We start from the raw sequence: 27,509 nt of genomic DNA, 5'->3' as shown, positions 1-27,509 counted from the left end.
TGAAACTGCAATCACACTGTTAAATTCTCTTGTGGATGAATTTTAAAAAGTCACACGCAGTGTTTATCAAAGCATACATTATATTTATATTATTGCAGCTTTCATTAATGCAATCTATTTTAAAGGCCAGGATAAATGTTAAATATGTTAATAAATGTTCATATTTGACCATATATCTCCCACACAAGTAACAAAAGTTTTCTTTGATGATGTAAGGATCCATCTTATGCTGGAAATAAAATGAATGAATTGCAAGGATGGGGAATAATCCTACTTTTGTAAGAGCAATATAATTCCAAATAATCACATTCTGAGATTTAACATGCTGGACAGAGTAAAAAAGACATACACACACAAAAAAAATGGAAGACCACACTAAACAAAAGACCCAAGCACATTCTTCGTAAATCAACAATATTAAAAAGCAGCATTGGAATAAATGCTGCTATTTATCTCCCTCCATGCTTTCATTGCTTTCATTATCAAGGCAAAATACTTTGCTTCCTCTCTGAAGAAGCAATGCCTTATTACAGCTTAATCCTTCAAGTCCTCCCTCCACCAATTTCAGAGAAAGCATGTGATACAGATCCAAGTCAGAATCATTCTTCAGCATGAAAGGTTTCGACAGACAAGGAGTTGTAAATATGCGAGAGCATTCAGGCATGTCATTCACCAACCTCTTCAAAATGTTATTATATCAATCTCTTCACTTCTTTCCCATGCTTAACTTGGGATTTTTGTTCTACTGATCAGATTCATGGTATCATGTCTATTTATGTTAGGAACATCCCATGTGTTTATACCCAGTTCTGAAGATGAAAATGATCTGAGTGGCTTACAAATCTACCAACGAAGACAGTCTCTAGTAGATTTCTCTCACTTCCTATTGTCTCGTTTCCAGAATGCTTGGAAAACATGCTCCCTTTTCCTTACAAGCCATTGAGATTTATTTCTATGTATAGGCGGTCCTGAAGTTACAAACATCTGACTTACAAACTACTCGTATTTAAGAACAGGGATGAGACAACAGGAAGTAAGATAAATCTACCCCTCGGAAGGGAAATTCACTCCTGAAAGAGTTATGGAGGAAAGGTGTCTCCACTTAAGCTTTTTTCACCTATCCTTCTATCAGAGCAAGCCAGGTTTTTCAAAATCCAGTTCTCACAGGGACAGAAAGTGAGGTGAAATCTTCATAGAGAGTGTTAAACCTTCCTATGCTATCCAAAGCATGTGTGTGTGGGTATGACTAGAGTAACACTTAAAAATTGTACCTATTCCAACTTACAGACAAATTCAACTTAAGAACAAACTTGAATTACCTATCTTGTTTGTAATTTGGAGACTGCCTGTATAAATATATTTAAATAGCAGATCCCGTAATCATAGTCACAATGTCTTGAAATGTTTTTTTTATAAATACCCTCAATTGAAAAATACTAACAGATGCCAAATAAGAGGCAATGTGTTCAATGTCAGCAATTGCAGACACACCAAACTATTCAGAATACTCAAAAACTAATAAAATGAACAGCCCGCTGCAAAAAATGGAAAAGGAAAAAGGAGTAAAAATTATTCTGGTCCCCAAATCCTGCTGAAATGGAGTGGACTTTATAAGATGGAGTCAAACATGGACAAGGAGATCAATAACCCAGATCAATAACCCAGAATCTGGAATGTAAAAGACCCTGCTCAGTACTCCCACACCACAATTTGACTGGTGGCCTAGACCAAACAGACCTCTACTGATGATTTAAATGATGGGGGGATTACAAGGAAGAAGGCCATCCTTTAAATATCCTAATGCAAGATAGTATTTTAAAAAATCCTAAACTCAATTCGTGTAAACAACTTATTGAGTGTTTCTGTCTCTATTAGCATGGAGCAGTAGTTCGTGTTATAATATTGTTCTATAATCTTACAATCAGTGCTTCCAACATGTACTAAATGCATCTGGCCAATCGACTTTAAAAGAGACAGTGCTGCACGGCTTTATTGATTTTATCTGGATTCTCCCTGATCAAATGTCTGATCAGATACTACAAGGACAATGGAAAATTCTGTTGTATAACTTAATAGAAACAGCATGGGAAACCATGTGCTCTGCCTCTGATGTAGTCACATGTACATTTTCCTTTCTGCTTTAGATAAGACTTGTAAAATATAGCTCTAAAGTGAGCAAACAAGCAAGCAAAGAACATGCCTGTAAGAAAATATCACTGCCAGGAATAGAGTATATATTTAGAGGGCAAGTGACAGTCCAACTAAACAATACTTTCTTACTGCAGATAAATATCTAGTGAACTTCAAATAATTTATTCCAGCTATGGAATACCTTAAGGCTAACCTTGGGACTATGATATAGTTGAGAGAATGCAGGGAGTATGCATATACTATAATGTCTCCAAAGATCCACATTTTTCATACTGAAATGCTGTAGATTGTCATTAGTATTTCTACTATCCATTGTTTATGTCCATTTCTTTTTCTTTCATGATGTTATATATGTAATATACCCGTCTTCAAATTTCTTTAATGAAACATAGAGTATAAATGTGGCAAATAAACAAGAAACCTCTGATTCTAAGCATCAACTACAATACTTCAATATTCCATCCACTGCTTATTATCTTCATTCTTTCTTTGTCTTGCGCCAAAGGATTCCTAATTTAAATAGGTGTTTTAACATAAAGTGGGGACAAGGTTGAAATTCCAGGTAGTATTTCAAAACCTCACGAGCTATTGTGGTGTTTCTCATGTCCATGCCTTCAAATGGGTAATGTAAATTAATTAGTAATAAACAAATGATTGAGGTAGGAAACAAAACAATAAAACAGGGAAGTTTGCAATTACTGTCTGAAAAGACAAATCCTGATGCAGTGATTGACCTTAAAAAATATAATGCAAATCTATCCTACAGAGGCACATTTTATCACCTTACTCTCTCACATACTTATACTTTTGGTTCCATCTGTCATATGTAAGCACACTTTCACTTGTAAAATTACTTTCCTTTGTTCTCCTTCTGTATAAATGCACACACCCCTAACATGCTGTGGAGAGTCCACCAACCTTCCAAATCAGGAATGGAGAAAGCTATAGGAGAATCATTTTTATAACATAGATAGATGGCTCAATTACACAGATAGAGGATATTGGATATACAGTCCCATCTGCCCTTTTTCTTATGCCAAAGGAAGATAGTTACAAGATTTGGCCAGTCTTGAAAGTCAACACTGAATAAAATTGAGCAGAGGAACTCATTTGAGAAAAACAAGGAAAGAGTATGAAAAAGACAGATCCTTAGGTACGAATGACTATTAAGAAAGAATAAAATCTACATGGAAAGCAAAAATCTTTAAGTAGATTTATGATTCCGTTTTTAAGTAATGACTTTTCCTACCTGTGAACATTAGAGAACAAACTAAAAAGGGCTAGATAAAAATATCCAGAGAACACATTAAAAAGCATCAAACAAATGTTCTAGAATAGCACAGACCCACACTACTCTGAGAAAATAGGAGCCAGAACTCTGTGCTGGGGGTTCTCTTGTCAGAGTTATGTTGGCTGAGCTCTGAATTAGAAGGTAAGGTTAGACATTACCTACCAACTCCCTTGCCTTGCAACCAAGAGTGAAAATATTTAAGGCAGTGGTCACAGGCCATGTGCTGCTTTGATTATGAACTTTGAGACCAGAAATGTAAATATGACATTTATAGAACTTATAAGGCCAAAAATATATAACAGAAATCACTTGTGTGTTGTAGAATGTGTGTACTGCCAAGGGCATAGACATAAATTAGGCTGGATCTATAAAGCCACATAATGCAGTTTGACCTCCATTACATGGGTATATCGCATTATATGGTAGTATAGATTCAGCCTCTTTTCTAGGCTGGGTCAACACTAGAACACCAGCATAACTATCAACATTGATATGCTCATAGGAACATGTAACTTGATCAATAATGAACTTTAAAACAGATGCAATGTAAAGAGTATTGTCTGATGTAATCTGATGTAAGGCAGTTAATTAAGATCTAACTATACCTGTTGTTATATCAACTCTAGGAAGGAGAATAATTATCTATATAAATAAAAAGCAGTCAGAGTCTCTAGTTTCGATTTGACAAGATCTATCAGCTGATTAGCCAAATGCACTGGTATAGGATGAGGAATACATGGATAAGCAGTAGTACCAGATCATTATAAGTTGAACATGAATCAGCAATGTGATGCTGCAGGAAAGAAAGTGAATGCTATTACCCTACCTATCCCCACACATCCCCACACGCCCCTTCCCCATTCTGAATGAATGTTGTGACTAGACACAAGATGTTAGAGTGAGTGAATATACACCAAGGGCCCCCTTTCCCCCGTGTAGCTGGAATATCTTGCCTTTCCCCCCCCCCCTTGCCCACTTCTTCCCCTTTCCCTCTTTCACCCCCCCCCCCAATTTTTATATGTATATTTAAAAGCTTAATAAAAATACTTTCTAAAAAAAAATAAAAAAGAAAGTGAATGCTGTTTTAGCCTTTATTAATAAAAGGATTATTTCTTAAATCCTTAGTGGATATATGGGATTGAGTTACATGATTTAATTTATTATTTATTTATTTGCTGCATTTATATCCCACTCTCCTCACCCAAAGGGGACTCAGGGCAGCTCACAAGATGGTAATGTTCCTCTATGTGTTAACCTGCTAAAGGCAGAAGGACAGTATATGTCTTTTTAGAAGTGCAAAAACTTGCCTTCCATATACTATAATGTAACAAATGTCATATATGAAAGACACTGCAATGAAAACAAATGCCCAGAGATGACTCTCCCTATGGGTAGTGTGTATGTATCTAGGAATATCTATGACTGCCCATAATAAAAAGCCAAAAAGACTAGCCAACTCATGGCTAGCCTGCTTGTTCTTCCATATAAATATCCCGATATTCCAATAGAGTTTGAGTATCCCATACCCAAAATGTTTGGGACTAGAAATGTTTTGGATTTTGGAATATACAGGCCATAAATCTGAAGATGTTGAAGGGATATTCTGAAAAGTTTGCAGCAACTGTGCTTGTGCAATATTCAGGACAGAACTGTATGAGAAGGCAACTCACCCTACCCACTGGCCATGGATACAAAATTTGGTCTATTCATTTATTCACTAGAAATTTAAAAAAATTCTAGAACACATCCATATAAATTCAGACCCCAATTTTTAGGCATTAAGATCATCACCAACATGTAATCAGTGAAATTTCCTTCAGATTTATCAAGGAAATAATCACTTTCAAGAAAGTTTTACAATGATTTAGAAAAATGTAGAGACATGAAGGTGCAAAAAAACAAACCCAAAAAGAACATTTAAGGAAGAAGTTTTTTTTCCCCTAAGCCCCCTACCCTCAAAAGAAAATGTGCATACACACACTCTCACACACACAGTGAGCCCTCAGTATCCACAGGGATTGCTTCCAGAACTCTTCATGGATATAGAAAAAGTGCACTGTCAAGTTCCTCTTTAAAATAGTGTAAGGCATCTGCAGATGTGTATGCATTCGGTCTCCCTACAAGCCTTAAAGAGTAAATGTGTGCTCTCAAGAGGCCTGAAGAAAGATGAATGCATTCACAATCCTTCTGCCAGCCTCGTAGAGAGAATGCATGTGCTCACAAGGTGAATGTGAATGCATTCATGCTCTCTACATGCCTTGCAAAGTGAATACATTCACACAAAAGGCTGGCAGAGACACCACCAATGTATTCATGTTTGCCTCTTCACCCCATCCTTCCCATGCATCCCAAAAGTTGCTGCTGACATCACATATACACAAGTTCTACATATACATACACAGGCTCTCCGCCCTACCCTGACACTCACTTCCTTCTTTGGCCAATGCAGCACCACTAGGAGTATCAAAACCTGTTCTCCCCTAATTTCCTGTAGGATTCTGGGGATGATGTGGTTGATTTCCCGGTTGAGGAGTTTGGTTGACCCTCTATTTTGAGAACATAGATCTTGCTCGTGCAGGCTTAACAGCTCTGAAGTCTCTAGGATGGCTAAGAGAGCAAGCAAAAAATGAAACGGCTAAGAAGATTGCTTAAACTGTTGTTTGGCCCCCTTCTTTTACAAAGAAAGCATTACTTTCTTTTTATTTTTGGTCTCTATGAGGATGTCTTAAAGAGTATCTTCACTAAAAAGCAAATGACCAATGAAGGGAACGAAGGTTAAATTTGTTCTTGATTATGTGTCAGCATTTCAGTGTTTGTACTGGATTCAGTGTTTGTACTGGATTCAGTGTTTGTACTGGATTGTACAGTGTTTGTACACCTTTTGAATAGACTAGATAGGCTTTAGTCTGATCCATTTTGCCATATATTCTCTTCTATTCAAATCACTTTAGTTATTTTTCTATTAACTAGATAGGAGTGCTTGACCAGGAAATTCAGGCTTTTTTTCCTTCCACCAAATGTTACTAAAATACTAGGATATGTACACAATTGACTGCAGCATATTCACTTATCTCAACTGACACATTGTCAAATGAGCAAAAAAAAAATAGCTAGAATATTGCACAGACTTTGTGAGGACCAAAACATTTCCTCAATCAGAAAGTATAACTGTTACTAAAATGTGGCTTAAGTTCAGAAGACACAAGTTCACATTTGAAAGTTCTAAAGAAATGATACTTTCTTTGGGAACTGAAAGGCATTATTAATTCTAGAAGCAATTTTTTTTTCAATCATGACCTCAATGCATCACCAAGACTACAATCCTACAACTGCCTGTGAAGCCCTTAGTGAGACCAATAGGATTTACTTTTGAGCAGATATGCAACAGAATATTAGAAATTACCCTATATTTCTCTATGTACACTTATCGTTTTATATACTTGTGCATTTTTATTGCTTTTGCTCAGGCGAAAGACAAAAAAAACAGTGAGATAACTTAACATCTCATTAGGAATGTGTGTCTAATGCTTAGAAACCTACTATACAGGAATCTTTGTCTAGCTTACCTTGCAGTTTTTTCAACACAGCTACTTCCATTTTCAGAACTTGCTTTGGTTGCAGAGCAGACTCAACCTTCAGAGCAACATTCTCTCGGGTAAGCAAGTCCATTGCATCGTAAATTTCTCCAAATCCTCCACCTCCTATCTTTTTCGACTGTAATAAATAACATGTTTCATTGTGTAATGTGCAAAAACTATACACATTTTGAATTTACTAGCATATACTCTGAAGATTACCTAGTTGTTTAAATAATAAGTTGTACAATTTTGTAAATACTGTTACATTTTAATCTATTATTATTGTTAATACGAGTAGGACATTAGACAAAGCAAATTCAACCAGCATGAACCTTAATCAGACATTGTAGCCAATATCTCAGCAATGCTTATTGAAATCTACAAAGCCAGATGGATGGCTAGCTAAGATGTTTACTAATTAGAAGCTTGTTGTCAATATTTTATAAAGCTCTTTTCCCATTCAGAATACCAATCCCAATCCCCTATTCATTTCATAAGAGTACTGGGCTTGCTAAGTGGAGCTGGAAGGTCATATTAACAAACCCCTTCCATCAGTGCTTCTCACTACACAGGTGATTTTAAGCAAGCAAGCAAACCTAAATTCTAATTCTTTCAGAATGACCTATGTGAACCCATGAACACAAAATAGCTGTATGTCTGGCCATTTATAACAAATCAAAATCTACTTTGGAGAAATGTCATCAGAATAACTCTTGTAAACTAACAATTCTTCCTTTATTTCTCTGAGGTGATCTGTGTGTCGGAGAAACCATTACTAAATAATAGACACATCTTTCCCCCATTCCTTTTCCTACAAACTAAATGCAGTCTGTATACATGTCCTCTCTATTTAGTTACTTGGAATTTTACATTTTTATTTTTGTTTATATGGTTGAGTGCTTTTATATTCACATGTTTGGTATGGAGAGGAGTAAAAAGGATTCAGTAAACTCACCACTTTCCATCTTTCTTTGACCAGTACTCCCACACTAAGGATATCTGGCTGTTCCCCTCCTCCACTCATTGCAATCTCCTGAGGTAGTACAGCTGCTATGCAAAGCCTACGTCAGTAGAGGCCATCCAGCTCCCAGAGGCGGCTTCCATTTAAGCAGAGGCTATAGAAACAAACAGCAGTATATGAGATTTAGCTAATTAAAACATGTGCAAAACAAGTTTCCCTAAATCCACTGTAACTGAAATATTTCCAGTTTCACAATGCTGAACTGAAAGATAATCACGGTCTTCACAGAGCAAATATTCAATATATATATATTGAACATTTATTTGAACATTTATGTGTATATATATGTTTGAGATGTGGAGTCTGTAGTTTTTTGTTTTTTATTTTATTTTATTACTTTTAAGTATTTTTATTGAATACTAGCTGTATCTGCCATGCATTGCTGTGGCCAACCTTAAGCAATAACATTCATTTATAAAACACCATTCAACATGTTTATATTTTACCTGGTTTTAATTAACTTCAAATGGTTCAAAATGCTATAGCAAATTCATTACAAATGGTTTTGTAAAATATACATTTTAATGACAACTTTATATTTATTTTGAAATCAAAGAGCTGGTTGTTGGTTTTTTTTGGTTTTTAGGGGTTTTTTGCTCAAGAGTCCTTTTGTCCAATAATTTTTACATGACCCTCGTTATATTATATATGTATATAAAATAGGTATATTAATCAAACATTTACTGATAATCATAAATTCTTTAGTATACATATAATTGTACCATTTATTTAAGATGAAAGCCAATTTGCATACTAATGAGATGGGTATGTGTGTTTATTTATACACAAAGAATTAAATCTTATCTAAATATTTGATATTGTAGGACACAGAGCAACATTTTTTCATACCAAGCTGGAATGCTTTGTTTGCAGCCTCAAGGGTCAGAATATAGTTGGTTCTCTTGAATTGGTAGACCACAATGGTCCACACCTCCAATTTAAAAGGTCCCAGATTGCAGAGTGGGCCATGTGCTCGATTAATTTTTTCTAAGAAGACATGTATAGGATTATACAAAAAAAGGTTGCAACTCTCTACTCACAATGAAATCTGCACGGAAATCAGTAGTATTTCTGAGCAGATATATATTAGATTCTACTCAGGCATGTAGCCGGGGGGGGGGGGGGCGTGGGGGGCTTCAGCCTCCCTCGAAATTCTCATGGTGGTCCGCGAGAAGGCCTTACTGGTACATTATTTAAACTGCTATGTTTATTCATATCATGATCTGATCAACTGCTCAATATATCCCATATGCATGGGGGTATTGGGGTAACGATACAAAAGGTTTGCTAGGGTAGACCCTCTTTCACTCAGACTCAGCCCCCCCAAACCAAACTCAGCCCCCCCCCCCCCCGAAACAAAATCCTGGCTACGGGCCTGATTCCACTATTAATAAACATGTATTTGAGTATTGTTTTTCATAGTCTAGAAGAAAATGGAAGAACGATTGCTATGGTGAATGGGAAGCAAGCAGACAACTCTTCAATCCTGGTGCATTACTATGGTTATAAGGGTTGAAGTCAGTTTTGGCTCCCTCTGCAACAGAAATTTCTAAGTGGTATACAGGACATGGATGCACATACATATTATAGAAACATAATCTGAATTGTTAACAATATAGTGTAGGAATGTTTTGTCAGTTATATCTCCCCACACCATCATTTTCTTAAATTACAGCTAGTTTTGACCTTGTACCTGGAAAAGCATTAAATTACTACTGCATTAGCTTGGCACAGCACTGCCACAGCAAAATTGTTGCACTGGTTTCTATCACTCAGGATTTATCTCATTTGATCCTTTGCAGTTATGAGCAACTTTTCTATAAGAAGCTACTGTTTTCTCCATAATTAAAAAAAAGCAGGGAGGGTGTCAATTTAACCTCATTAGGGAGAGAGTTCTAGAGCTTGGTGGCAACCCTGAGATGTCTCTCTCCCATATTCCCTACAGGTGTCATCAATGAAGATGGTGAGAAGGGCCTTCACAGAAGAAACACAGGCAGGCTCATAAAGAAGAATATGATCTTTCAGATAACCTGGACCCAAGATGTGTAGAGTTTTATAGGTTATACCAAACACTTTGTATTATGCCTGGTGTTTTATCAGTGTTACCACTGATAGGTTTATTTTACATGAAACTTGCTTATCAATATTACTATGTTTGCTTTAATTTAACTTGCTTATCAATATTACTATGTTTGCTTTAATTTAAAATAGTATCAATATGAACAGAAAACATTGATAATCCAAAACACACCATACCGATATTACAACTAACACAAAATTGGGAATCATGCAACTCTTCAGATATGGTTCAATTGCAATTCCCAGCATTTATCACCATTAACTGATTAGATCAGTTATACAACATTGGGAGGACTACATAATTCCCAACATGATCAAGCCACCAGCACAGCACAACTAATACAGCTGCTTTATCAAAGATTTTGTGATTTTGAATTTTATATTTAATAGTACACCATTCATGGAAGTTCAATTGTTGGGCAGTTAATAGTATATTGTACATTGAGATGTACTGGGTTTGCTTTATTATTTTACAAAAATAAGATTTCCACATTGCTTTGCTTTAGAGTCAATATCTTCTTAATGGTTTTTGCTTGCCCATAAATGAGAAACACAAGAAATTCATTACTGCATTACTGTATTACTGAAGACATAGATAGAAGATAATGCAAAACTGCAAGAGCCACAATAATAATTTTTCATCTCAGATTCTACTGACTTTGCTTGACCTCCACATAGATGAGTGTGAAAGAGCTATAGATACTATTTATAGCCATGCTTTCAGAAATCTGTAGTATCTACTGCATTTATGGATGACTACTCAATTTAAACGTCTGATCTACTATCAGGTCTTTGTGTAGCATTCTTTTAGTATTCTCAACATTCAATAACAGCTGGTGGATAAAGATGTCCTATTATTCTATGAAGAGCAAAGCAAAAAACCTAAAACTAGGATCTAAAGACTATTATCAGTCCTGACTATATGAAGGTAAATCAATGGGATTAAGCATTCAACAATTGGCACAATGGGTTTACTCTATTTGGTACTAACAGGATATCGAGCTAATTAATTTCAAAATCTACTAAAAAGGGGAAATGATTAATTCTATTCTATTAGGAAAGAAAATTTAATTTCCTTCAGAAAAAAACAACATGACAAGTACATTATATAGCAAATAATTCAACTATTCGAGATCTATAGAATCTAGCCTTTGTATCTGATACTAGTGTAATATTTAAAAATAACACCACTCTTGAGGGGTCTTTAGTTCTATAGAATTCATTTTTCTTAGCATAATTTGTTACTACCTTAACTACTGTATAGATTTTCCTTTGTTTCATCACCATATCACATAACATATTGTATTTACTTGAGTATAGGCTGACATGAAAATAAGCCAAGACACCCAATTTTACCACCAAAAAACCAAACAAACAAACAAAAAACAACGGGAAAATGTCTTGACTCGATTATAAGCCAAGAGTGGTAAATGCAACAGCTACTGGTAAATTTCAAAATAAAAATACAAATAAAATTACATTAATTGAGGCATCAGAAGGTTAATTTTTAAAAAATATTTACATAAAACTGCAGCTGGGAAAGACTGGGATGGGGAAAGGAAGACTGCAAAATGAGTAAGACTGGGGTGCAAAATCGGGGACTGGAAAGATGGAAAGATTGGAGTGGGAAGGGGAAAGTGAAGACATTGGAAAGATTGAGGTAGGAAAGAGGGCTGGGAACATGGGAAAGGCTGGGGTGAGAAAGAGGGACTGTGAAAGTGGAAATTGCAGTGGGAAAAAGGGCAATACTGAAATGGGAAAGAAAAGCTGGAATCTGGGAAAGGCTAGGATGGAAAGGAAGCTGGAAAAGTGGGCAAGAGGAGCCGAAGATAGTGAAGACTGGGGTAGGAAGAGGGAAACTAGAAAAAGGGAAGACTGGGGTGGGAAAGGAGTGCTGAAAAAATGGGGAAAAAACAGAGGTGGGAAGGGAGGAAGTGGGAAGAACTGAGGAAAGAAAGGTGTGCATCCTCTCCTCCCTTCTTGGCATAGCGAGAGGAAAGGAAGGCGCACGAGAGAGGACAGGAAGATGTACAGCCTCTCCTCTCTCGGCACAGCAACCCAGCTGGATTAGTGTGCAGGGAGGTGAGGGTCCTGGAAGATGTGGAGCTGAAAGAAGGGCTTCTTTCAGCCCCACGCCTTCCTGCCAGGACCCTCACTCGAGTATAACCCAAGGGGGGCTTTTTCAGCCTAAAAAAAAGGCTGAAAAACTAGGCTTATACTCTGGTATATGCAGTACGTTGGAATAAGCCTCTTTCCAATCTGTGTTTAACAAGCGTATCATTTTAAATCTAAAATTACAGCATTGGGGAGTACCATCAGAGCCAAACTTTTCGATTCTGCCATGCAGGAATACACAATGAAACTATTTGCGAAAGATGGCTATTAAATTTCTGAAAGCTCCCCAAAAAGGAAAGTCAGGCATCAGTCAAGACTATTCTACTGTTAAATAGCTCTTAAAGACATTTCCTCTAGTGTTAAGGTGATTTTCTTTTCTTTTCATATCTTAAGCAAGTTACAGCAGGTCAGTGCAAAATTCATGCATCTGACTAAAGCCCTACCTCTAACTTCCTTGCTAATGACAAGAACCATGCCATATGCAAAATTTCTGATGTTACAGGTAAACAGACTGTGATCCAAGTATGACCTTTTATGCAGTAAAAACTCCCACTAGGAGATGGTGTAGAAAGGATTTGCTAAAAGAAGGGAGGTCTGGGAATACCAAACTTAAAACTATACTATATAACAAACCAGTTAAGATATGTTGTTGAAGGGATTATTGGTCAAAAGGATTTAGAATGGTTAGAAGAAGAGAGTGAAGACATAGACATGAAACTAGAATATATTTTCTTTATAGGGAAAACTAGGAATCTAGACAAGAAATGGTATAACAAAATAGAGAACCCTTTTCTAAAAAACATATTGGGAATATGGTCTAAATATGAAGAAAAATTAATACCCTCGATATCCCCATTACAAATAATTTCCCCATAAATCTCAAAAAGGAGTTGGAAAGTGAATTCAAGCAAAAAGGAATAACGAAATTAAAAGATTGGGAATCAAAGATGAAAAATATAGATGAGATAAAGGTCCAGTTAGGAGGGAACATTGGATGGTTTAAAGTACTACAACTTGAAAGATGGTTAAGGGAAATAAGAAAGAAATATAAAGGAGAGAGAGAATTTACCAAATTTGAAGAAATGATTAGCCAAAGAGGGAGTAAGGAAGGAAAAGAAAGAACAAAAGGTATAACAAGTGATATCTACAAAATGTTGTTGGAAGGGGTCCAGGAGGAGGACCACCTTAAAAGAATGTGGGAGTTAGATTGTAATAAAGTAATACACCCACAAAACTGGAAAGGAATGTGGAATATGCGTATATTAAAAAATATGTCAATAAGAATAAAAGAGAACTATTACAAAGTGTATTGTCGAAGGCTTTCATGGCTGGAATCACTAGGTTCTTGTGGGTTTTTTCGGGCTATAGAGCCATGGTCTAGAGGCATTTCTCCTGATGTTTCGCCTGCATCTATGGCAAGCATCCTCAGAGGTTGAGAAGGTCAACCTCTGAGGTCAACCTATTACAAAGTGGTGTGGAGATGGTACCTCACACCAATCAGATTAAATCAAATTGACAAGAAACATTCTAAGCAGTGCTGGAGGGGCTGTCAAGAAACTGGCACATATATACACATGTGGTGGTCTTGCAAATATGTTCAAAAATTTTGGGAAAATGTATTTCAAGAAATAAGAAGAATCACCCAAATAGAGATAACAGGAACACCAGAGATAGCACTGCTGTCATTTATTGACAATGTTAAAATACCAAAAGAACTAAAAGAATTAATTGCCAATCTGGTAACAGCAGCAAGATTATTAATAGCTAAAAAATGGAAAGAAGGAGGGGAGTGCCAATTGGAAGAGTAGTATAGGGAGATTTGGGACATCGCAATAAACGATAAACTGACAGGAAACATTAAGGTTAAAAGAGGATTATCAAAAAAAGATGATTTTGGGAAGATTTGGGGGAAATTGATAGAATATGTATATATAGAAGGTAAGGGGACCAAACCTGTAATAGAAACAACTGATTTTTGGAAATAAGTATTGTAATTGGCTGGTCGGGGGTGAAGGGTTAGCACTGGGTGATTGGATGTAATGAAGCAGGAGAATGAAATATTATAGGTATCAAGACATACATGTTCTGTACAATTGTTAATGGAAAGTGATAAGTATAAGAATGTTTAAATACCGAATATGTTAAAGCTACAATAAATAAAATTAAAAAAAAGAAAAAAGAAAGGATTTGCTAATTTGTCTTCTACATCATGTCTCATGCTATCTTAGAGACCACCCATGTTGCAGAATTTTAACAGCTTGGCACCACTTTAATAGCCATAACTCCATCCCGTGGAATTCTGCGGTTTATAGTTTTTTGTGGCAAAAGAGCTCTCCAAGAGAAGGATAAGTATCTCACAAAACTACAAATCCCAGTATTTCAAAGCACAACGGAAGTCAGTTGGTGTCAAACTACTATAATCCTGCAGTACTAAAATGACAACATAAACTTCCCAACCCTCCAGATCAGATTTTTGAAGAGTGCAGGATGAATCAGTGAAAAATCAGTCTGCCTTCCGCTAGTGAGACATTCTATTCTATTCACAGGATCCAAAATACAGGATTTAAATTGAGCAGGGATACTCTTAGTGAATAATACTGACCTTTACTTCTTAATATTTTTTTTGCTTAGATCAATCCACCAACATTAGAAAAAAGTTTACAAGACAGATTTCTGAACAATAAATCTAAATAATATATGTGTAAGGTTTCCCAAATGCTGGATATAAAATAATTTTCCCAAATTAAACTCAATTACATGGCACAATTATTTTAATTCTAATTAAAAATCACTAATAGAAAAACACTGAATTTTTTAAATAAACATTTGAGGTTGACTCTGACTAAAAGGTTTTGGATAAAGCTTTCCATCGGAAAAACAAAGAATAAATCCATAAAATGCATAGTTTATATACTGTCACTGTAAGAAGCAAAGCTTTCTGTTTGCAACTGTTAATGATTTTCCTCATAAATTTTAACTTCTGACAAAAATTTTAGTAAGATTTAAATTATTAGGAGATTATAGTCAATTTGAGTGAGCAAATGTTAGCTAATGCAAGGAGGCTTCCCTTCCCTCTCCATTACCCTAAGTACACACACCTCAGGCCTGCTACAGAGGGTCCCTCAGGCCTCGAAGTGCACATATGGGGAGCAGAAGAAAGGAGGACTTGTTATGACACTATCAGCTACAACCACGTATTTGTGGAACAAAAAGGCAACAATAAACCATAGAAAATATTACATTTAGTTTTGAGACATAAATATGAGCAGCCAGAATTAGACAACTGGAATATATCAGTCATTCTGAACAGGCTAGAAGAAACCAAGATTTAATTAATCAGATGAATAGGTCTACTAACCACCAAATATATATTCTTCATATGTTGTTACTTTAGGTTTTGTTTTTTCCCATTTTGATACTAAATTGGAATGCAATTACATTTTCTTACTTTAATAGTTCAGAAGTGTGAGGAGGGTATTCGAGAAGAAGCATCAACATATGGGTGCAAACTCAATTTTAACCTTTGTGCTGTTTTGTGACATTGTTATATTCAATGGATTAGATCTGGATAAGAACTTTTCATGCTCCACACAGCCGGACACCAGAATAAACCACCCAATGGATTTGTCTTGCGATTTGGCTTTGTTTTCATTATTGTTATATGCCTTTAAATCACTTCTCAGTTACGGTGATATAAGGCAGACCCAGCGCTGTGTTTTCATTCAGAGGAAGTCTGTCTCTGAATATCTGAGTCTGAGAGGGTGAGGTGTCCAAGATCACCCAGTGGCTCATTAGGGATTTGAATACTAGTCTCTCAAAGACCCTAGTCCAACATTCAAACTGCTACACCATACTAGCTCTCTGGGCTTAGTACTACAAGCATTTAACATTAAACATTAAACAAAGGACATTTAATCAACTACAAAGCTTGCAAACTTTGTGTTTTGTATGTTTGTTTGTTTGTTTTGTTAAAAATGTAATACATGATAAATAAATAAAATAAATAACATTAAACGGCCTCCGTTTTTGGCCCTGCGGCCTTCCGTTGGCGGCTTGCCGGGTCATTTTGCCGCTACTGCTGTTTCCTGTGGCTGCTGGGAGGAGGCCTATCCGGAGCCGGCTGCCGACTGCGGAGCGACCCCTGCGGCCTTTGCTGACTGCTTTGCGGCCTTTGCGGCCTTGCTTTTCGACCTTGGCGGCCTTCCTGGCGGCTCGCCAGGCTGTTGCGCCGCTACTGTTGGTTCTCCGCGGCTGCGGGGAGGAGGACTGTCCGGAGCCGAGAGGGAACGTTGCTGCTCCAGTTGACTGGCCCCTTGGGTTTCTGGGCCTCCGTTGTCCTGGCTGCCTTCGCTCTGGCTTTCGGTCAGCTCACAATTTGTTCCCTCCCTATTCCTTGATCAGCCTTCCAACGCACCATCTTGAGGGCTGGCTGTTGGCCAGCTTTCCAACGCGCTGGCCTCATCGCCCTCCAACGCGCTACCGCCATCTTGAGGCTTGGTCTGCTTGTCCAGGACTTGGTCAGCCCTCTTAACATCTAAGTATATGACCTTTAGCAGGCCTGGAAGTGTTTTACCCTGCAGGACAATTAGAAAACAGAACCAACACTAGCCGCTGGCTACGACTATCTTTCCACCACCTTATTGAAAACTGCCGCCATCGCATGTGATCTCTAACATCTCACTTGCCAACCATCAATTTCCGGAGTATTGTGTTGACCATCTTCTGGCCCCAGCATTTTGGCATTTGGGCATCTCGTTGCTTCCAATTTCAGATAGAATCTTAGATAGACTGTGTTGACCATCGTTTTTAATTCCGTCTGTTTGACTTTTGATTGTGTGGACCATCCTTGTTTATTGCTAATTGCTAATTAATTCAACTCCATGACCAGTTGGTTACCTTGTGCACTTTACTAATTGTTGATCTTGCACTTTATGCCACTAGCACTTTAAACGACTTTTCGGTGCATTTAGCCAACTACAGCACTTTAATCTTGATTGTATAGCTAGTACCGATGCAGGCCTCCATGACGCATTTTAATTAACACCTTGGGTTATTAAGCCATCGCATTTATATTGTTGTTCTATTATATTGTGTTAAAACACCATCAGTAATTTAACAGCGTAATCCCTGCTCTAACTGTGTGTAACTTCTACCACCCATGTTTCCATCTGCTCCTTGGCAGCTGTTGACTTGGTTGCTAATTTTATATGTGGGTAAGGATAAATGGAATAATGCGAGGGATCTTGAATATAGCTTAACGGGACTGAAGTACACCTGGAAGGATAAGCTATGGCAAAATGCAATTATAACATCGTATGTAAACCATAACGATCCCTGGTTTATTAGTATAAGCACCAAATGCGTCATGGAGGAGGGAGAGGCTTCCGTTAACCGAGGAGCCCCCATAGAAGTCGTGGTGGGGAAGGGGAGATACGGGAAAAGGAGACCTTTAATTCGGCCTAGGGAACGTGGAACAACTTTAGTAATCCCAAATCGGTCTCCTGATACGGTAAGCAGGTGTAACCAGGATGGCGGTCCCTCGGGATTGAAAGTGGTGCTGTTGAACGCCAGATCTGTCAACGGCAAAACAACTGTCATCCAGGATTTAATCTTGGATGAGCGGGCAGATCTGGCGTGCATCACGGAAACCTGGCTGGACGAAGCTGGAGGTGTAAATCTGACCCAGCTTTGTCCACCCGGGTTCTCTGTGCAGCATCAACCGAGATCCGGAGGGCGGGGAGGCGGGGTTGCAGTAGTCTATAGAGATTCTATTTCTCTGACCAGGACCCCCATCCCGCAGTCAACAAATTTTGAATGCGTCCACCTGAGGGTGGGTGACCGGGACAGATTAGGGATTCTGTTAGTGTACCGTCCACCTCGCTGCACTACAGTCTCCCTACCTGAGCTAGCGGGGGTAGTCTCGGACCTGGCATTGGAGTCCCAGCGGCTGCTTGTGCTGGGGGACTTCAATGTCCATGCTGAGGCTGCCCTAACGGGAGCGGCTCAGGACTTCATGTCTACCATGGCGACCATGGGTCTGTCCCAACAAGTATCTGGCCCCACCCACAGTGCTGGACATACATTGGACTTGGTTTTCTGTCAGGGATGGGAGGAAGGTGGCGGTGTTGAGGAGTTATCCATCTCTCCGTTGCCATGGACCGACCACTTCCTGGTCAGCTTTAGACTTACTGCGCCCCTTAACCTCCGCAGAGGTGGAGGACCTATTAAATTGGTCCGCCCCAGGAGGCTTATGGATCCGGAAGGATTCCTGATGGCTCTTGGGGATTTTCCCGCCACCGCGGTTGGTGATCCTGTTGATGCCCTGGTCGCTCTCTGGAATGGGGAGATGACCAGGGCAATAGACACGATCGCTCCAGAACGTCCCCTCTCAAGTAGCCGATCTAAACCGGCCCCTTGGTTTACTGAGGAGCTGGCGGTGTTGAAGCGAAAGAAGAGGGAACTAGAGAGCGTGTGGCGTTCGGATCCGAGCGAGTCAAACCGAACACGGTTTGTGGCCTTTTTAAGGTCATATGCCGCGGCAATAAGAGCCGCTAAGAAAACTTTCTTCACGGCCACTATTGCGTCTGCAAAGAACCGTCCGGCTGAACTGTTCCGAGTTGTCAGAGGCCTTTTAAAACCCACCATTCAGGATGGGTGCCCTGATGACTCGGCTGCTCGCTGTGAAGCTTTTGCTCGGTTCTTTGCAGACAAAGTCGCTTTGATCCGCTCTGGACTGGACGCCGCATTAACGGCAGTCTCTGAGGATGTAACACGAGCATCTGCTTGTCCGATTTTGATGGATTCATTTCAATTGGTTCAAACCGAGGATGTGGACAAGGTGCTTGGAGGGATGAGAGCCACCACATGCATCCTAGACCCCTGCCCATCCTGGCTTCTAAAGGAGGCCAGAGGGGGATTGGCCGAGTGGGTTAAGGTGGTGGTTAATGCCTCCCTTCGGGAAGGCATTTTTCCAGCCAGCTTAAAGCAAGCTGTGATAAAACCGCTGTTGAAGAAGCCATCACTGGACCCCACTCAATTGGTAAACTATCGGCCTGTTTCCAATCTTCCCTTTTTGGGCAAAGTCATGGAACGTGTGGTGGCCTCACAACTCCAGGCATTCTTGGTAGACACGGATTATCTAGATCCGGCACAGTCTGGCTTTAGGCCGGGACATGGTACCGAGACAGCCTTGGTCGCCTTAGTGGATAATCTCCGTCGGGAGCTCGACAGGGGGAGTGTGTCCCTGTTGGTGCTACTCGACCTCTCAGCGGCCTTCGATACCGTCGACCACGGTATCCTTCTGGGACGCCTCGCGGGAATGGGTCTCGGAGGTACTGTTTTGCAGTGGCTCCGGTCATTCCTCGAGGGTCGGTCTCAGAAGGTGTCACTGGGGGACTCCTGCTCTACCCCACAACCTTTGTCTTGTGGGGTTCCTCAGGGTTCAATACTGTCCCCCATGTTGTTTAACATCTACATGAAGCCGCTGGGTGAGATCATCCGGAGTTTCGGAGTGCGGTGTCATCTGTACGCAGATGATGTCCAACTCTGTCACTCCTTCCCACCTGCTACTAAGGAGGCTGTCGAAGTCCTGAACCGGTGCTTGGCCGCTGTGACGGTCTGGATGGGGGCGAACAAATTGAAATTGAATCCAGACAAGACAGAGGTGCTCCTGGTCAGTCGCAAGGCCGAACAGGGTATAGGGTTACAGCCTGTGTTAGACGGGGTCGCACTCCCCCTGAAGACACAGGTTCGCAGTTTGGGTGTGATCCTGGACTCATCGCTGAGCCTGGAGCCCCAGGTTTCGGCGGTGACCAGGGGAGCATTCGCACAGTTAAGACTCGTGCGCCAACTGCGACCGTACCTTGGGAAGTCTGACTTGGCCACGGTAGTCCACGCTCTGGTTACATCCCGTCTTGATTACTGCAACGCTCTCTACGTGGGGTTGCCTTTGAAGACGGCCCGGAAGCTCCAACTAGTCCAACGGGCGGCAGCCATGGTATTAACAGGGGCTGGACGCAGGGAGCACACAACTCCTCTGCTGTACCAGCTTCACTGGCTACCGATTAGCTACCGAGCCCAATTCAAAGTGCTGGTTTTGACCTTTAAAGCCCTAAACGGTTCTGGCCCTACATACCTATCCGAACGTATCTCGGCCTATCAGCCCACCAGGACCCTTAGATCTTCAGGAGAAGCCCTTCTCTCTATCCCACCTGCTTCACAGGTGCGGCTCGTGGGAACGAGAGATAGGGCCTTTTCTGTGGTGGCCCCCCGGCTTTGGAATGCCCTCCCTACTGAATTAAGATCAGCCACCTCGCTAATGGCATTTAGGAAAAAACTAAAAACCTGGATGTTTGAGCAAGTCTTCAATTGACCTTCGATGTGATGTTTTATCTGACCATGGATTAGCAATCAAGATAACGAATTGGATGATGATTTTAACTATGAGATGTCCCGATCTGTATTGGTGGCCCAATACTGTGTATGTTTTTTGTATGTATTTTTATTTTAATTTTATATGCTTAAATGAATTGTATATTTTAACATGTTGTAAACCGCAATGAGTCGCCGCACAGGCTGAGATATTAGCGGTATACAAGCATACCAAATAAATAAATAAATAAATAAATAAACTTTAAAATATCTCACTGAAAAATACTCAGAAACAGCCACAGCAATCACGAACTGCAGCCAAACATAGATAAACATATTTAAAGAAAATGTTTCCTGATTTGCACACATGAACACCAATTTGCAGATTAGCTAGCTATCTCAAAGTATCAAATATCTTTGCAAAGGTGATTAACATACTGTACCAAGTATAGGGTGTTTCAAAAAGATGGGCCTGATTTGAAATCACTGCATCTCTGAAACTCTTACCACAAGAAAGTGTTGGCCATAGAGTTTCAAATGATTCTCAGTAGATACCTCTCCCAAAGTACAAACAGCTCCTAGCCTCCGTCATTTGCAAGATAGTGACCCTACAACAGAATGCCAAATGTTATATACTCCAATTTTAGGTTATGTTTTAGATTTGTTTCTAGTTCAAAATGGTTTGTAAAACTTGATAACTCATTAAACCACATGTAAATTTTTGTATGATTGTAATATGTTTCTACAGTGAAATATACTGCTTTGAAATTGGGTCCATTATTTGAAACACCCTCTACAGTGGACCCTTGGTATCTGCTCGAGTTTGGATCCAAGCCCTTCTGTGGGTACCAAAATCCGAGGATGCTCAAATCTTTTACTGCTCAGTGACACAGTAAAATATCCATTATATAAAATGGCAAAATCAAGATTTGCTTTTCAGATTTCTCTTTTTTTGAGAAGGGGGGGGGGGGTGTTAAAGTAATGAATAGTTTAATCTGTGGATATGGAGAGGCAAAATATATTGTATCATAGAATCATGGAGTTGAAAGCAAACAACAAAGACCATTCCGTCCATCCCCATACTGCCATGCAAGAACACACAATCAAAGCACTACCAACAGACGGTCATCCAGCCTCTACTTAAAAGCCTCCAGAGAACAAGACTCTACCATGCTCAGAGGCAGTATATTCCACTACCAAACAGTTCTTACCATTAGGAACTCTTTCCTAATGTTTAGGTGGAATCTCTTCTCCTGCCATTTGGATCCACAGCTCCATGCCCTAGCCTCTTCAGCAGCAGAAAACAAGCTTGCCCACTCCCCAATGTGACATACTTTCAAATTTTTAAACACAGCTATCATGCCCTCTCAGCCTTTCCCTACTGGAATTGAGAAGTTATGTACAGTCACACAATTCCTCACATCTGCTATACATTGAAATAGCACAACATAAGCACAGACTAAGTGCTGTATTGGTTGGTAGCTGAGTTTGATTACGTTCTCCAAGCACGCACATGAACTCCTTTCAGAAATGTTCCAAATACATCATAATAACAGAAAGCTTAGGAAACCATGTTCCAGAATATTCAGCTTTGATTAAAAAGGGTTAACTGAATATTCCCTTAATCCCCTAATATTTACCCTGATTTTAAGATTATCTACATATATCTTTCTGAACATCCAGAAGCCCTTCTGTGAGTACCACTTCCATATGAAGCAAAATGTTTTGCAACTGTGATATGCTAATGAACCACAAATATGTTTACCTGGTGCCTATGGTATGGTCATTTAATTGCTAGGTTAATACCTTCTAAACTAAGCACACTTGACAATTAAACCTTCCATGACATGTTCTATACGTAACTCATCCCTTTCGTATCTTTATTTACAGCCTTGTGGCTCATTCTACACTCCTTTCAACATATATTGAAAGGATAAATCTAAATATGTTACTTATTTATTTGGTTTTAATCCTTTCTTCCAGACTCAGATGATAAACAAATACAAATAAAACCATACATGTTAATATCCAAACAGCATCAAACAGTTATAATACTAAAACAAATTTAAAATGGGAGTTTAAAAAGTAATTGAGTATTAGGAAATGTATCTATTCAGTAAACCCCTTTCCTTAGGAACCAATCAACTGCCAATAGGACACTGAATAGGAAATGTCTCTGTCTAAAGAGACAACATGGAGGAGGCTTCACTGGTCTCTCCAGGATGAGAAGTCTTGAGCCTAAAAGTAATCTCAAAAAAGATCCTCTCTTATATCCCCATCAAACATGCCTCTGAGTATGTGACGGCTCTATAGATTTCAAAGCCCAGACAGGCTTGTAAGGGAGAATGTGGCTCTTTTAGATAACCTGCCCTCGGACCCTCCAATTGGGTTTCATAGGTCATACCTGTGATTTGAATTGAACTCAGAACTTTATTTTGTACCATCATCCAGTCTGATTGGCCTCAAAAGCCTAAACAATGCTTTATATCATTTTATGTCATTTTAAGGTACAACCCCATGCCATCCAGGAGTAACTATAATGGAACTGATTTCTACATGCACATTAAAAGTCAAAAGCATAATAAATATGGGGAGGGAAGATGTTAAATATTTAGGTTGGATGCAATCATACCCATCCACCAACACTGTTAGGGGCAGGACAGATACACAACCAGGGGACCCATCCAAACAGTGTGACAAGCTAAAGCCAGTGGAGGATTCATTGTTCCTCACAAGCCACACCCCTATAATCAATAAAGCTATAATCTGGTTTCTGTACTGATGAATGGCCGCATCAGAACAAATTTGCTCCCTTTCTCAAACAAAATTGTTTTAAAATAAACTTATGGTATTCCTCTTGAAATGGCTCATTTTATACATGAGGTTTTTTATTGTTTTCAACAGAAAATACTCATCTCCATACAGGAATCTGAAACACAGTTCTAATCTACTGTTAATACTTGGCGCTACTGTGTACTTACTTACAGTAAGGAATGATGAATTATCCTCTTGCTGTCAAAAAGAACATACCATATTTTAAAATAACTTTAAATAAATAGCCATCCCCTCTAGCAGATTTCTTTTAACCCTCAATGCTGGCAGATATTAAATACGCCTGGCACTGAACCATACCTGTGCTTTTAAAAGTGCTGTAAGTCTATGTGTCTGTATTTATATCTTCATGTAACTGCTAATGGCAACAGCAATGTTTAGCCACAATCTCCATCTGTCTCCATGCTAGAGCATATTCGCATGAATAAAAGAAACACAGGCATATCAACATTAACAGTTTTATGACTCAAACTGGCTGAATATCCCTTGTTTGAAATGTTTCATATATGCCTTCTAAACATAGGCTGAAAGTAATTTCATATAATTTTTAAAATAATTTTGGTGCCGGGAACAATGTTTATGTACATTTAATCAACAGAAAAGAAAAAGTGGTACTATCAAATAAATAAATCTCATGACAAATACTCAAAAACTAGGGAATTCCAGACAATAAACAATCAGGGCCAGCTAATCACTTCCCAACAAAGGATTCCTTCAGGCAGGAGCAGCCAAGTTTTGAAGCTGCAAGGCTATTCAATACTAATCAAAGTGATCAATTGCAGCATTCGCACTTGCCTTAACAAATAAGAGTTCTTTCTCCCACCCTGGGCATTTCACATATATATAAACTCCGCTTGCCTATTCTCCAACAAACCTCACAACCTCTGAGGATGGCTGTAATAGATGCAGGTGAAATGTCAAGCGAGATTGCTTCTGGAACATGGCCATACAGCCCGGAAATCTAACAGCAACCCAATTCTGGAGTACTTTTTATTTAGAAATTCCGGTTAAGGGATGCTCAATTTGATTACTTTGGATTTCAGACTCCCAGTTACAGGATTGCTAGTTCTGGATTGTTTGGGATTTCTGGTTCGGGGCTGGTAAATTCTGGAGTATTTGGTATTGCAAAGTATTCCTGAATTTGTTTTGAAAAAAATCTGCGTTTGTATTGCAAAATCTGGGTTAAGGGATGCTCAACCTGCCATTGCCCTTCCTCTAAGTTCTTGCCAATAGTCTGTCCCTGCAATGACCTTAGGAGAAGGAAGAAGCAAACCCAGCTTTCATGGCCGAAATCACTGGGTTGCTATAAGTTTTCGGAGCTGTACGGCTGTGTTCCAGAAGCATTCTCTCCTGACGTTTCGCCTGCATCTATGGCAGGCATCCTCAGAGGTTGTGAGGTCTCCTGGGAACTAGGAAAATGGGGTTTATATATCTGTGTAATGTCCAGGATGGGAGAAAGAACTCTTGTCTGTTTGAGGTAGGTGCTAGTTAATCTCCTCCCAGCAAAGAATTCCCCCAGGCTGTAAGAAGCCAGGCCTTGAAACTGCTTGACCATTTAATGCTAATCAAGGTGGCCAATTGAAACATTCCCATCTACAGGTTGTTGTAGGTTTTTTTGGACTATATGGCCATGTTCTAGAAAATGGCCATATAGCCCAAAAAAACCTACAACAACCCAGTGATTCCGGCCATGGAAGCCATCGACAACACATTCACACCTACCTCGAACAGACAAGAGTCCTTTCTCCCACCTTGGATATTCCACAAATATATAAACCTCACTTGCTTCGTTTCCAACAGCCTTCACAACCTCTGAGGATGCCTGCCACAGATGCAGGCGAAACGTCAGGATAGAATGCTTCTGGAACATGGCCATATAGCCCGAAAAAACCTACAACAACCCAGTGATTCTGGCCATGAAGGCCTTCGACAATACATTCACACCTACCTCAAACAGATAAGAGTTCTTTCTCTCACTTTGGATATTCTACAGATATATAAACCTCAGTTTCTAACAGCCCTCACAACCTGTGAGTATGCTTGCCACAGATGCAGGCCAAACGTCAGGAGAGAATGCTTCTGGAACATGGCCATATAGCCCAAAATAACCTACAACAACCCAGTGATTCCGGCCATGACGATACTTTCACACCTACCTCGAACAGACAAGAGTTCTTTCTCCCACCTTGGATATTCCACAGATATACAAACCTCACTTGCCTAAGTTTCCAATAGCCCTCACAATCTGTGAGGATGCCTGCCACAGATGCAGGCAAAACGTCAGGAGAGAATGCTTCTGGAACATGGCCATATAGCCCGAAAAAACCTACAACAACCCAGTGATTCTGGCCATGAAAGCCTTCAACAATACATTCACACCTACCTCGAACAGGCAAGAGTTCTTTCTCCCACCTTGGATATTCCACAGATATATAAACCTCACTTGCTTAGTTTCCAACAGCCTTCACAACCTCTGACGATGCCTGCCATAGATGCAGGCGAAACGTCAGGAGAGAATGCTTCTGGAACATGGCCATACAGCCTGGAAAATTCACAGCAACCCACTATCTTTTTCTCAAGACAACACCATCCCATCTTCTGCCTCCTTGGGATGGGTCCGCCAAGAACAAACAAAAACACCCTGTATCTATCAGGAACCTCAACAACAATACAGAAGGAGGAGATGATTTGGGATGGTTTTTGTGGGGGTTTTTAAAATGCCGCATCCCCGCCCCCTTCAGTAAAGCCAGAATAATAGCCGGGTGCGGAGACAAGAGGATGGTGATGATGAGGCGAGGCTGAAGGTGATCCTTCGCTCTCTCTCCCTCCGCCTCTTCCTCCTCTTCCTCCTCCCCCGAAACGCAGCATCCCCCCAAAGCCTTCTCGAGCTAGGCCCACTCCTCCATCTCTTCTCACCTGGAACGCGGCCGTTCCTCTGAGGCGATGAGGGGGAATCAAAGCGAGGGAGAGAGAAAGGAAGGTAGGGAGGAAGGTGGGGCGTCTTAGCCCTGCGGCGCCGGGCTCCTGTGGGCCATGGCTTCGGAGGAAGCCGTCATCGCCGCCGTCTCTATGGCGACTGCGGGGCCTGGCCTGACTCCGAGGCCTGGAAGAGCCAACGGGCGGAGAAAGAAGGCAGGCAGGCGGGCAGGCAGGGAGTCCGTCAGCGGCGCTCCTCCTCCTCCTCCCGCTGCTGCTGCTGCCCCGGCCTCGGCCTCCTCCTCCCCCGGCAGCCTCCCTCCCGCAGCCGCAGCTCCGCCGCCAGCCCCCGCCTTCCCCCCTCGCCCTCCATCCAAGCGCCTTCCCCTCTCGCGCTCCAACAGCCTTCTCCCGCCCGCCCTCCTTTCGTCCTGCGACGGGATTGGCTTGGAGGCGAGGCTCTCACTAACGGATTGGAGGAAGGCCCCTGCCAATCATTCTGGCGCGCGGCCGTAGCTTAGAAACGCCGCCGTTGCTTATGAGGCTGCTGAGGGGAGAAGCGGGGGGGGGGGGGGGGAGAGACACACAGAGAGAAAGGCATTCTGGGAATTGTTGTTTTGCCTCAGAATCTTGTCAGAATGGTTGTATTTATTTTTCTCCAAAAGGGATTCAGACCCAGTTTTCTGCGTCACGGGTCCTGACGTGCTTGGTCTTCTGATTCAAAGCGGTCTTATTCTTTTTGAACATTGAAGTCTCCTTCCAGTTTAAAAGGGTGACACTCCTCCTCACAAAATAATCCTCTTCTCCAGGGATCCAAATGGTGAAGGTGTCATCCACATTTCTGAACCATAGAGTGGGCTTTTTTGTTGCTGTTTCCAGGGCTTGTTTTTCAAAGTGTGCCATGTAGAAATTAGCTATGATCAGACTGAGAGGGCTCCCCATAGCTACTCCATTTGGAACCATGGAGAAGAAGAACTGAAAGGTTCCTGGACCATCTTAACAACATCCACCCAAACATCCAGTTCACCATGGAAAAAGAAAATTAAGGAAGACTGCCTTTTCTAGATGTCCTAGTCATCCGCCAACCAGATCAGCAGAACAGCATCCACCCAAACATCCAATTCACCATGATACCAAAGGAGAGACTCCCCCCTGG

General features: G+C 40.3%; 1 protein-coding gene across 3 annotated transcripts in view; it reads right to left on the bottom strand.

The window, feature by feature from the left end:
• The window catches only part of TTBK2 (tau tubulin kinase 2), a 62,644-nt gene extending 35,984 nt beyond the window's left edge, over positions 1-26,660 (bottom strand). Inside the window, exons 1-3 of one of the 3 annotated variants that reach the window (XM_060761015.2) lie at positions 26,354-26,660; positions 7,976-8,135; positions 7,009-7,156 (exon numbers count right to left, since the gene is read on the bottom strand). In XM_060761015.2, the coding sequence (XP_060616998.2) occupies positions 7,009-7,156; positions 7,976-8,044 (217 nt within the window). In that variant the 5' untranslated portion in view covers positions 8,045-8,135; positions 26,354-26,660. Of the gene's footprint in view, positions 1-7,008; positions 7,157-7,975; positions 8,136-26,353 lie in introns of those variants that run through there. The other 2 variants (XM_060761027.2, XM_060761035.2) reach the window with 2 other exon arrangements.
• Between the last annotated feature and the right edge of the window lie 849 nt (positions 26,661-27,509).

Source organism: Anolis sagrei, chromosome 1, assembly GCF_037176765.1.
Source record: "Anolis sagrei isolate rAnoSag1 chromosome 1, rAnoSag1.mat, whole genome shotgun sequence".
Lineage (NCBI taxonomy): Eukaryota > Metazoa > Chordata > Lepidosauria > Squamata > Dactyloidae > Anolis > Anolis sagrei.
The sequence above is the reverse complement of the archived record's forward strand: the minus strand, read 5'-3'. Positions and strand labels throughout refer to the sequence as shown.